Below are 12,202 nucleotides of genomic sequence, written 5' to 3'. Positions count from 1 at the left end.
ACTTGCCACGATCTCTGCGCTTCTGTGTGAGAAATATTGTATACATACATACATATGGTCACGTCTATATCCCTTGCGGGGTAGACAGAGCCAATAGTCTTGAAGAGGCTGATAGGCCACGTTCAGCTTTTTGACTTGATGATTTAGAATTGTGATTCAAATAGTGACAGGTTGCTAGCGCATCGACTAAAAGAAGAATCCCAAGTTAAGGATCAAAGGTCAAAGGCGTAGCCCGGGCTGGTTTCCAGAGTGGCAGGAGTGAGGATGCAACCGGGACTGAAGCAGGAAGGAAGATTAGAAGAAGCTGTTACAGTAGTGGTAACCACTTTACCTGGTGGGGCTGGTCTCCCTGGACCCGGCCAGAGACCTGGGAATGCCCGAGGGCCTCCGCCTGGCGCTGGACAGCGACAAGGGACCGCTGGTTCTGGAGGAAGGTGACGATGACCTTGAAGTGGCTGCGGAGGCAAAAAAAAGACAGGGCAATTTCAAAATGTACATACATACATACATATAAAGTGGCTGCGGAGGCAAAAAAAAAAGTCAGGGCATTTTCAAAATGTACATACATACATACACATAAAGTGGCTGCGGAGGCAAAAAAAAAAGTCAGGGCATACATACATATAACCACCTTTTTTGTATTGGTACCGTCTGGTTCCCGGCACCAATACAAAAAAAGAATAGGACCACTCCATCTCTAGTCTTTCCCATGGATGTCGTAAAAGGCGACTAAGGGATAGGCTTACAAACTTGGGATTCTTTTTTAGGAGATGGGCGAGCAACCTATCACTGTTTGAATCTCAATTCTATCATTATGCCAAATAGCTAAACGTGGCCATTCAGTCTTTTCAAGACTGTTGGCTCTGTCTACCCCGCAAGGGATATAGACGTGACCATATGTATGTAGGTTTATAACCACGTCTATATCCCTTGCGGGGTAGTCTTGAGAAGACTGAAAGACCACGTGCAGATGTATGGCTTGAGGATGGAATTGAGATTTAAATAGTGACAGGTTACTAGCCCATCGCCTACAAGAAGAATACCTACTTTATGAGCTTGTCCCTTAGCCGCCTTTTACGACATACGGAAAGAGATGGAGTGGTCTTATTATTTTATATATTAGTGCCGGGAACCACACGGCACGTTTAATTTATGTATACAATACAATTACTATTTGCACCACAATAAATAAATATATGAATCTTAATTCTATCATTAACTTGGAATTCTTTATTTATGGCGATGGGCTAGCAATCTGTCACTATTAGAATCCGAATTATATCATTATTAAGCCTAACAGCTGAACGTGGCCTGTAGGTCTCTCAAGACCGTTGGCACTGTCAACCCCGCAAGGGATATAGACGTGATTATATGTATGAATATGAATGAAAAATTTGACGGCTTCTGTGGCGCAGCGGTAGTACGCTTGTCTGTGACACCGGAGGTCCCGGGTTCGAATCCCGGCCAGGGCATGATGAGAAAAGAACTTATTCTGATTGTCCTGGGTCTTGGATATTTATCTATATAATATTTATTATAAAATATAGTATCGTTGAGTTAGTATCTCGTAACACAAGTTTCGAACTTACTTCGAGGCTAAATCAATCTGAGTAATTTGTCAAAAACAAAACTAAGACGCTTACATACATTTAACTCATAAAAATAGTGACAATTGTACTTACGTTGAGATTGCGACACCCCCGGTCTGGATCTGGACCTGCCGACCACTCTCTCAGGGCTGGGAGGCACCCCGGCGTTGCTCGGGGACCTTTTCGCGCGAGCTGTTTGAAAAAAAACAGGTTATATGTTATGTGGATGAAGCGAAGGAAGTATGCAGAGATCGTGGCAGAGGTAGTCTCTGCCTACCCCTCCGGGAAAGAGGCGTGATTTTATGTATGTACGATCGCGTTCATATCTGCAGTCATAGTTTTAAAATTCTTACGGGTTAAAATAGCGTGCACTGTGGTTCCACTAGATACACACACACATGCATATTTAAAAAGAATAAATTTTCCATCAAATGAATACGGTCTTTAAAACCAATGATTACTAAGTAAAACAGTTTATTATTCTATGACATATAACATAACAAAACAGAAAGAGACGGTAATCAACGATTGCCGAACTGGGCCCGATAATTGTCGATCGAGATATCGTCGTCTCTTATTATTTGCATAAGATTTGCCTATAGAGGGAAGCCTGCGACTGCCAGACTTATGTCATTTCAATAAGGTTGAAAATTTGTCTGCACACGACCCTAACATAGGTAGTGGTTCCTTTGAAAGTTATTGGGTAGCAATTTTATTACTTCGTGTGAGCAAGTGAGATCTAAGATATATTAGATAATCTCGCTTGCTCACACTCGCTTGTTCTAGTTACTAGCGTTACTTGGATTCCGAAGTTATTCAAGGATTTTTTTTGTCTATTAAAAAAAAAAGTACTGACAATTTTTAATGCTTCAAGGTGCCATTTGAACTAAGTTACTGACTGACTAACTAACTAACTGATATCTAAGAATTACAATACCCGTGTTTCAAACACGGAAATCAGCAAGAAATGTTAAACAAGAGGGAGCAAAATAAAACATTCAATAATTAAAATTAGTAAATTTTATTGAAATAGTTTACCTATAGTTTTGTTTACATATTGATGATTAATAAAGCTATACATACAGCATATTGCACTAATTGTAACATCTACTTATCTCCTGTTATTAAGGTTACAGCTTAATTATTCGTTTTCATAAAGAAAAGATATTGAAGCTGTCCTTAATATACTATCTAAGTAATTAGTAGTTTTAATATAAACTGGCAGAACCTTTCACGCACTATATGGACTCGATGCACAGGGCGGTTGTCTTGCACAAATGATATTGTTGGTATATCATCAATCGGATAAATACACCGCACAGTTGGTAACATGGTTTCTTCCAGCACTTGCACATAATGAGCAGCTGTAGCGCGTCCTGCTATCCACATCTGTTCCCCAGGTCCAGCAGCACTCATCCAGCCCCACATATTTACAGATATGCGTCCAGACTCCATATTTTTTTCTTCATACCGAGTTGCATTTCTTCGCCATAAATGAAGCCTACCGTGTTGCGATGACGTAAACGAACTTTTCGTCCGTAAATATCGCTTTTTTCCAGTCAAAATCCAAATCCGTCGAGCAAATTCTAAACGTTTTTGCTTATTTATTTCGGATAAATACGGCTTTCTTGCTGGCTGTCTGTGGTGTAGTCCCTCACGGTGCAAACTCGACGAACAGTAACCACTGATGTGTCGAACTGTTCCGCAAATGTTCAGGTCGGTATGAAGCCATTATTTTCGTACTGTTCCACCATGGATCTCCGCTGTGTGGCTGTCGCTGTGTTGATTATTAGCGGACGACGGTCGCTGCGCGGTCGACTTTTTACACTACCCTCTTCTTGATGGCGCGTTACCCAACGTTTCACCGCTTGTTGTTTATTGTGTTATTTGTGTGAATGTGTGAGTGATAGCAGCGGTGCAAGCTATAAAGTTTTGCGAACTATGACTGCAATTATGAACGCGACCATACATACATATAATCACGTATTTATCCCTTGCGGGGTAGACAGAGCCAACAATATTGAAAAGACTGATAGGCCACGTTCTGCTATTTGGCTTAATGACAGAATTGAGCTTCAAATAGTGACAGGTTGCTAGCCTGTCGCCTAAAAAAGAATCCCAAGTTTGTAAGCCTATCCCTTAGTCGCCTTTTACGACATCCATGGGAACGAGATGGAGTGGCCCTATTGTTTTTTTATTGGTGCCGGGTACCACACGGCACTTTTACGAAGATATTTATAGATAAATAATAATTATAGAACGAATTGATTTCATAATGCTAGAATTAAGATATGAAAAACATAAATGCCTACTAAGTCATTGTCGAAATTATAAATATTATAAATAGATAAATAATAATAATAGAAAGAATTGATTTCATAATGCTAGAATTGAGATATGAAAAATATAAATGCCGAAGTCATTTTAGAAATTATAAATATGGCAAATGAGGAATTAAATAAATAAATATATCCCACTAATATTATAAAAACGAAAGTTTGTGAGTATGTCAGGATGTCAGTATGGATGTTTGTTAATCTTTCACGCAAAAACTACTGAACCGATAACGATGAAATTTGGTATGTAGGTAGCTGAAGACATACATACATATAGACACGTCTATATCCTTAGCTGGGTAGACAGAGCCAACAGTCTTGAAAAGACAGACACCTTTAGATTTTGTTATTTTGTACTATGTGTGTAGCAATTCAAAGTCTATCTTAAAATCTATCGAAAAATTTTATGCGTAAATTACCTAAAAAAAAACAAATCAAAAAGTGACTCCATAACAAGTAACTAGATTTCTAAGCCAAATTAAAAAAATGGCTATAAAATTGTATTAAAAAAAAAACAGGCGAGTAAATGATTCTGTCAATTTGATTAAGTGGATTTATATGTACAACATAAAAAAAAATGTGCCTGGGTATAGTATTTTAATATACCTTGTTGAGCAACTTCCCCCTCTTCAATGTTGGCATACACATAATTAATTATTTTAATATTATATTACAAGAATAGAATAGATTTATTTCAGAATTTTGTACACGAGGTATCAATTTATAGACGTCACATCACTTAAATCTAATTATAACTACTGCCGCAGTCAAAAGCGCAGTGTGTAGAATGAAGCGGCGGAACAAACTACACCGCAGCATTTTCACCGGAGATCAATCCACAAATATGAATCTCCCGTATCCAAATCGTGGAAAAATGAAATAAGAAATGTGAAAGAGTATAGAAGTACTAGCTGTGCCCGCGACTTCGTCCGCGTGGAATAGTTACATGTATTTTGGGCATCGTTGAAGAATCAACAATGAATAATTTTTCCAGTTTTTTTTTATGACATTTTCCATTATTTCTTCGCTCCTAAAAGTTGCACCGTGATGTTATATAGCCTAAAGCCTTCTTCGATAAATGGTCTATTTAACACAAAAATTTTTTTTCAACCGATTTCGATGAAATTTGGTATGTAGGTAGCTTAAGACTCAGAATAACATATAGGCTACTTAGTTCCCGCGGGATTGATGGGACGAAGTCGCGGGCGGCCTCTAGTTAAATTAATAACATAGAAAAATTATATACATGTATAATACTCACGTAAACTAGCCGTGCCGGCGGCCATCTTGGCCCTAGACATGTTGGAGTATAGCGCTCTCGCTCGCGCGCGCTGCGCAGCCGCCGGGTCCACGCACGACACCGAGCGGGCCGCGCCGCCGACCGCTCGCTCCGCTGTCAAATGATACGGCGGTGACAGAGACTCGTTTTAAATTTCTACGGGTTCGGCTTTGGTTCGGTCATGTGGAGAGGATGAATGAAAGCAGGTTGACTAAGCAGATATACAAGGAGAGTGTGGAGAGAAAGGTCGGAGTGGGAAGACCTAGACGAACGTATCTTGATCAAATTAAGGACGTCCTGGTAATGAAATTGTAACCTATGTATGTCATTTTGTTTCTTATGATCATTATTAATATCAGTCTCGATCTTTTTTGTGTACATAAATTAATAAATAAATAAATAGTGTTTACAAAGCCCAAACTGTAAAGCAAAACTCATACTTGCAAAAAATCACGCCTCTTTCCCGGAGGGATAGGCAGAGACTACCTCTTTCCACGATCTCTGCATACTTCCTTCGCTTCATCCACATTCATAACTCTCTTAATGCAAGCTCGGCGGTTTCGGGTACTCTTGACCTGACCCTTTATCAGGACGTCCTTAATTTGATCATTTAGAATTAAGAAAAATTATACACAACTTAATGATAGTGTAAAAAAAAAGGAAAACCTGACTTCACTTATAACATGGTCACACATTGCAGACTGTGTTATTTAATTTACTCGTAATGTAAGCACGTCGATCCAACGCACCACCATAAAAATTCATCCTCGCGACCTATATACCCTCGCGAGAAAATCTCAATAGCGCGTTTCAGAACTCACCGCGTCCACCAACATTTCTTGACTGAACTTGAATCATGGTTACACTTTCATTTACCTAAATTTCGCTAGCCGTAAGAGCAACGCTTGGCACTAAAATCACTGTATGATACTAGACGGATATTTCAACTACTTATCGCTGATACTATATATATGAAAGGATAATATATATAAAAACAAATAATTATCTACCTCAATTATAGATAATTTACATCCTATATTGAGATTATAAAGTACTAGCTGTGCCCGCGAATCCGTCCGCGTGGAATAGTTATTTTGGCCATCATTGAAGCCCTCAATGTTGAATAATTTTCCCCGTTTTTTTTTTCACATTTTCCACTATTTCTTTGCTCCTTAAATTATTATTTATAGTGTCGATGGCATGCATATATATACCTCGCATGGCGACAGGTATATGAGAAATCGGGGGTCGGTCCTGGGACGAGCGGCGCCTGCGCAACGAGCCACTACGACTTACACCAGACACTAAGTTTTCAGTTGAAGCTTATTTAAATTAATAAAATTACCAATATCCAGGTTTGCGTGAAAAGAAATGTTTTTCAAAGTAAGTAACGTTAAAATATTTGAAAACAATTTTTAATCCTTATGATTACAAAGGCTTATGTTAACGAGTACTCCTTCAAGGCGATAGGCTAGTAACTAACTATTTGTATCTCAACTCTATCATTATGTCAGCTGAACGTGTCCTTTCCGTATTGTCAAGACTGTCGGCTCTGTTTACTCCGCAAGGGATATAGACGTGATTATAAAGTATGACTCTTTAGGTAGTAATTTTGGTTACATTTCAGCTGTTTGGCTTGATGATAGAATTGAGATTCAAATAGTGACAGGTTGCTAGCCCATCGCCTAAAAGAAGAATCCGGTTGACTGGAGGAGATCCCTTCATGGGATAAGCCCGCCATTGCAAGTGATTTGTTTCTTTTATAACTATGTGCTTAATATTTTCTTGTTACTATGTAAATTTCTATGCAATAAAGATATTACAAACAAACAAATTAAAATCCTAAGTAAATAAGCGTAACGTTGACACAAGTTCAATACGTACAAAAATCAGGCGTCTTACCCGGAGGGATGGGCAGAGACTACTATGTTTTAGTGTCACGATCCGAGCACAATACCAGACAAAGTTCAGCTTTTATTGAAATTAGTAATAAGTGATTAAAAATAAAACATATTTTTTTTGTTTTTATAAAACAGTTGAGAATAAATTCTCCGGAATGTATTCGAAGATTTTTAGATTTTTATTTATTTGAAGTCTTTTCACAGCAATTTGAATTAACATTTCATTCAAATATGAATGTAAGACTTCCCTATAATAAATAAATATATATATATTTTTTCATTTCAAAATATACAATTATAATTCTCTAAATATACAATTATAACAACAATCATTAATTATCATCATTTTTAAACATAGAAAAATATAGCTTATATTAAAAATAAAATATATATTGTTGCAAAATAATTAAACAACAAAATCGTAACCATATTAAAATTTTATATTTTTAAATATATCATAATTTAAAATTGAAAATAAATAAAACTAGACAAAATTGTTCACCATAAAAAAAAAATATTATCACAATGTTCGTCCAATTATTCTCAATTCACTTCCATATTTTTGTCTCTTGCACACATTTGTACTTTGTACCTGTGTGAAAGAGACAAAACATAGAATTTAATAAGAGGTTTTGATATTTAGAAACTGGAATGTCGACTTTTTGTGAACACAATGATGTTTTTATTTTGTTAATATATGAAATTTAATAAAATAAATAATATGTAAAATGTTTTTAAAATAGTATGGTGGGGGGAGGGGATATCTTAAATGATAGATGGTAAAATTAGTACTGTTGTCTTGATTGATAGGGTAAATTTAGTATTTTAATAATAAGATGTTCATAATTAATTATGTATTATTTAAAATCCTAATTAATTTTGATGATCGGATCGAGATTACTTAAAAAATGATTGGAAAAAAACCCCAAAGGTTGACTGGAAGAGATTGCATTAGCAATAAGTCCGCCTTTGTACCATCTCTGTCTGTTTTGTATGTTTAACTCTTATGGTGCAATAAAGAGTTTTATCTATCTATCTATGTAAGTTGGTGAAAAATATTAATATGGATGGTGTAAAAAATACATATGCAAGGATCGTGGCAAGTGAAAAGACGTAGTCTCTGCCTACCCCTTCAGGAAAGATGCGCGTTTATATACATATAAAAGTTTGATTCTCCGCAGGTTAAGCACCATGGTTCTCCGGCTCAGTTATGATGGGTGTGCGAGAAATATTATAATTACCTGATACACTGGCCGAAGGGCTTCTGGGACTAGTGATAACTCTTCTTTCTGTAGAAAAAAAAAGAAATAACCATAATTAACAAATATTAAAGGAAAAGCACACCCCGGACTCCTCTCCAGAGTGGTGAGGATGCAACCGGGACTGAAGCCACACATATAATCAAGTCTATATTATACCCCTTGCGGGGTAGACAGAGCCAATAGTCTTGACAATACAGATAGGCCACGCACATCCGTTTGGCTTACTGATAGAATTGAGATTCATATAAAAGCCCAAAAGAATCCCAAGTTTACAAGCCCATCCCTTTAATCGCCTTACACGACATCCATGGGAAAGAGATTGAATGGTCCTATTCTTTTTTCTATTGGTGCCGGGAACGGGTAAATAAAATAAAAAACAAACAAAATACACAAATATTAAAGGCGCATTCCGGGCTCCTATCCAGAGCGGTGAGGATGCAACCGGGACTAAAGCCAGGACACTCTATGCCGTGTGGTTACCGGCACCAATAAAAAAAAGTCTCACTCCCATGGATGACGTAAAAAGCGACTAAAGGATATAGGCTTATAAACTTGTCATTCTTATTTCAGGCGATTAGCTAGCAACCTGTCACTATTTGAATCTCAACTCGATCATCAAGCCGAACAGCTGAACGTGGCCTATCAGTATTTTCAAGACTCTGTCTCCCGGAAGGGATCATATGTATGTATGTATGGTAATCAACAAATGTCAGTATTTTCAAGACTCTGTCTACCCCGGAAGGTATCATATGTATGTATATAGTAATCAACAAATAACCAACCCGATCCGACGTGATGTAAACTATCAACGCTTCCGATATGCCTCTCTCGCTCTATCTGCTTCTGAGCGCCGATGTCCAACCTCTGGAACAACGCTTCGGCGTCCTCTGGAAAATGGCGTTTGTACGCCCAGTATGCCCTGTGAACAAATTAATAAATAAATTATAATAAATATATGTATACATATATATATATATATATACGGGACAAATCACACAGATTGAGTTAGCCTCGAAGTAAGTTCGAGACTCGTGTTACGAGATACTAACTCGACGGTACTATATTTTATACATACATACATATCATCACGTCTTTATCCCTTGCGGGGTAGACAGAGTCAACAGTCTTGAAAAGGCTGAATGGCCACATTCAGCTATTTGGCATAATGATAGAATTGAGATTCAAATAGTGATATGTATAGTTAGCTATGCTAGTTTGAACGTGGACCTCGAACAGGCTCCGTTTTACCATGTAAAGAATTAAGAATAAAATAGATTTATTTTCAAAATTGGATACAAGGTATCACTTTATGACGTCACATCACTTAAATCCAATCATAACTACTGCCGCTTCCAAAGCACGTGTGTAGCAGTAGCGGCGGAACAAACTACACTGCATACGTTGCTATATATAACGTCACATCACTTAAATCCAATTATAACTACAGCCGCTTCCAAAGCGCATGTGTAGACGAAGCTGCGGAACAAACTACACTGCATACATTGCCACATATAACAGTATCTATTGTAGTTTTTATGTATGTATATATTATAATTATTTTATTTCATATTTTGTGTAGGTATAAATATATTTATTTAGTTTAACCCCACATTAAGTTCTCTGTAAGACCCAATGGTTGACTGGTAGATAATGCTTCTAGCATTAAGTCCGCCAATTGTGCTATACATTTGTATTTTGTGCAATTAAGTTTAAATAAATAAATAAAAATAATGCTTCTAGCATTAAGTCCGCCAATTGTGCTATACATTTGTATTGTGCAATTAAGTTTAAATAAATAAATAAAAATAATGCTTCTAGCATTAAGTCCGCCAATTGTGCTATACATTTGTATTTTGTGCAATTAAGTTTAAATAAATAAATAAAAATAATGCTTCTAGCATTAAGTCCGCCAATTGTGCTATACATTTGTATTGTGCAATTAAGTTTAAATAAATAAATAAAAATAATGCTTCTAGCATTAAGTCCGCCAATTGTGCTATACATTTGTATTTTGTGCAATTAAGTTTAAATAAATAATAAATAAATAAAAATAATGCTTCTAGCATTAAGTCCGCCAATTGTGCTATAGGTACATTTGTATCTTGTGCAATGAAGTTTAAATAAATAAATAAAATAAACAAATATACTGACTTCCTCGCGCAATTCCTGGCGTTGCTGTCTGCGTCCACGCACGCCTTTCTTATTGCGTCTCTCACCACCGGCTGCTGTTTCTCTATCGCCGAAGGAGACCACCTCTCCAGCAGTAGCACTAGGACTTCACTGTAACAATGATAATAATATATGATTAATCATGCATACATACGGGTCACGTCTTTATCCCTTGCGGGGTAGACAGAGTCAACAGTTGTGAAAAGACCGTATGGCTGTTTGGATTAATGATTAATCAACAAAAAAAATATTCAAATGTTTAAAAAAAAAGGGATGATGTTAGGAGAATAGTGCCGTGTGTTTATTACACGGCACTATTCTCTTGTATCCAATTTTGAAAATAAATCTATTCTATTATTATAGAATAGATTTATGTATTTTCAAAATTGGATACAAGGTATCAGTTATTGACGTCACATCACTTAGATCTGATTATAACTACTGCCGCTTCCAAAGCGCATGTGTAGAAGAAGCGGCGGAACAAACTACACCGCAGCATTTCCACCGGACGTAATCGTAAACGTATAGAATAATATAATACTACTCCATCTCTTTCCCATGGACGTAAACGTAAACGGCGACTAAAGGAACGGCTAATAAACTTGCGATTCTACTTTTAGGCGGTGGGCCAGCGACCTGTCACTGAGGTTGGTGACCAACATTTGGACCAACCTCGGCCTATTAGCCAATCATTTACTATGTAACTCACCTCAACGTAGACCGGATCTCTTTGAGTTGCTGGTGGTGAGGTTGGTGACCAACACTGGCACCAACATTGTTGAATATTATGTACGTACAACATCGTGTAACAATATTCGTTCGGTCATCTTGAATTTGAACATGTGATGAATTGATGAGATCGGTGACCAACATTGTGACCAACCTCGACCAATACCCATCAACTACTATATAACTCACCTCAACGTAGACCGGATCTCTTTGGACTTGTTGGTGGTGAGGTTGGTGACCAACACCGGCACCAACCTTGGCGAATGTACATATAGTACTATGTACCGTACGCATACCGTACCCGCTGACGATACGACCTGCGGACAAAATTGTTTTTTAAATACATATAATCACGTCTATATCCCTTGCGGGGTAGACAGAGCCAACAGTCTTGGAAAGATTGATAGGCCACGTTCAGCTATTTGGCTTAATGATAAAATTGAGATTCAAATAGTGACAGGTTCTAGCCCATCGCCTTTTACGACATCCACGGTAAAGAGATGGAGTGGTCCTATTTCTTTTTTTCTATTGATGCCGTTAACCACACGGCACTTAAATTGTTGGCAAATTAATACATACATACATAAAATCACGCCTCTTTCCCGGAGGGGTAGGCAGATACTACATCTTTCCACTTGACACGATCTCTGCACACTTCCTTCGCTTCATCCACATTCATAACTCTCTTCATGCAAGCTCGGCGGTTTCGGGTACTCTTGACCTGACCCTTTACCAGGACGTCCTTAATTTGATCAAGATACGTTCGTCTAGGTCTTACCACGCCGACCTTTCCCTCCACACTCTCCTTGTATATCTGCTCAGTCAACCTGCTTTCATTCATCTTCTCCACATGACCGAACCATCTCAACATACCCTTTTCTATTCCTGTAACTACATCATCTTTCACATCACAACATTCCCTTATCACGCTGTTCCT

The 12,202-nt window shown here is 37.6% G+C and overlaps 2 protein-coding genes across 8 annotated transcripts in view; one reads left to right on the top strand and one right to left on the bottom strand.

Moving 5' to 3' along the window:
* The window catches only part of LOC106138583 (uncharacterized transmembrane protein DDB_G0289901), a 429,961-nt gene that overhangs the window by 39,919 nt on the left and 377,840 nt on the right, over positions 1–12,202 (top strand). The gene's annotated exons all lie outside the window — the stretch shown is intronic.
* Positions 1–12,202, bottom strand: part of LOC106131767 (CLIP-associating protein) — a 63,630-nt gene that overhangs the window by 33,399 nt on the left and 18,029 nt on the right. For all 7 annotated transcript variants that reach the window (XM_060952814.1, XM_060952811.1, XM_060952808.1 and 4 more), the window contains 7 exons: positions 11,455–11,582; positions 10,519–10,647; positions 9,150–9,286; positions 8,347–8,394; positions 5,187–5,318; positions 1,683–1,781; positions 332–455 (listed from right to left, as the gene is read on the bottom strand). In XM_060952814.1, the coding sequence (XP_060808797.1) occupies positions 332–455; positions 1,683–1,781; positions 5,187–5,318; positions 8,347–8,394; positions 9,150–9,286; positions 10,519–10,647; positions 11,455–11,582 (797 nt within the window). The remainder of the gene's footprint in view (positions 1–331; positions 456–1,682; positions 1,782–5,186; positions 5,319–8,346; positions 8,395–9,149; positions 9,287–10,518; positions 10,648–11,454; positions 11,583–12,202) is intronic.

The sequence above is a fragment of the Amyelois transitella genome, chromosome 29 (assembly GCF_032362555.1).
Source record: "Amyelois transitella isolate CPQ chromosome 29, ilAmyTran1.1, whole genome shotgun sequence".
In the NCBI taxonomy this organism is placed as follows: Eukaryota; Metazoa; Arthropoda; class Insecta; order Lepidoptera; family Pyralidae; genus Amyelois; species Amyelois transitella.
The sequence above is the reverse complement of the archived record's forward strand: the minus strand, read 5'-3'. Positions and strand labels throughout refer to the sequence as shown.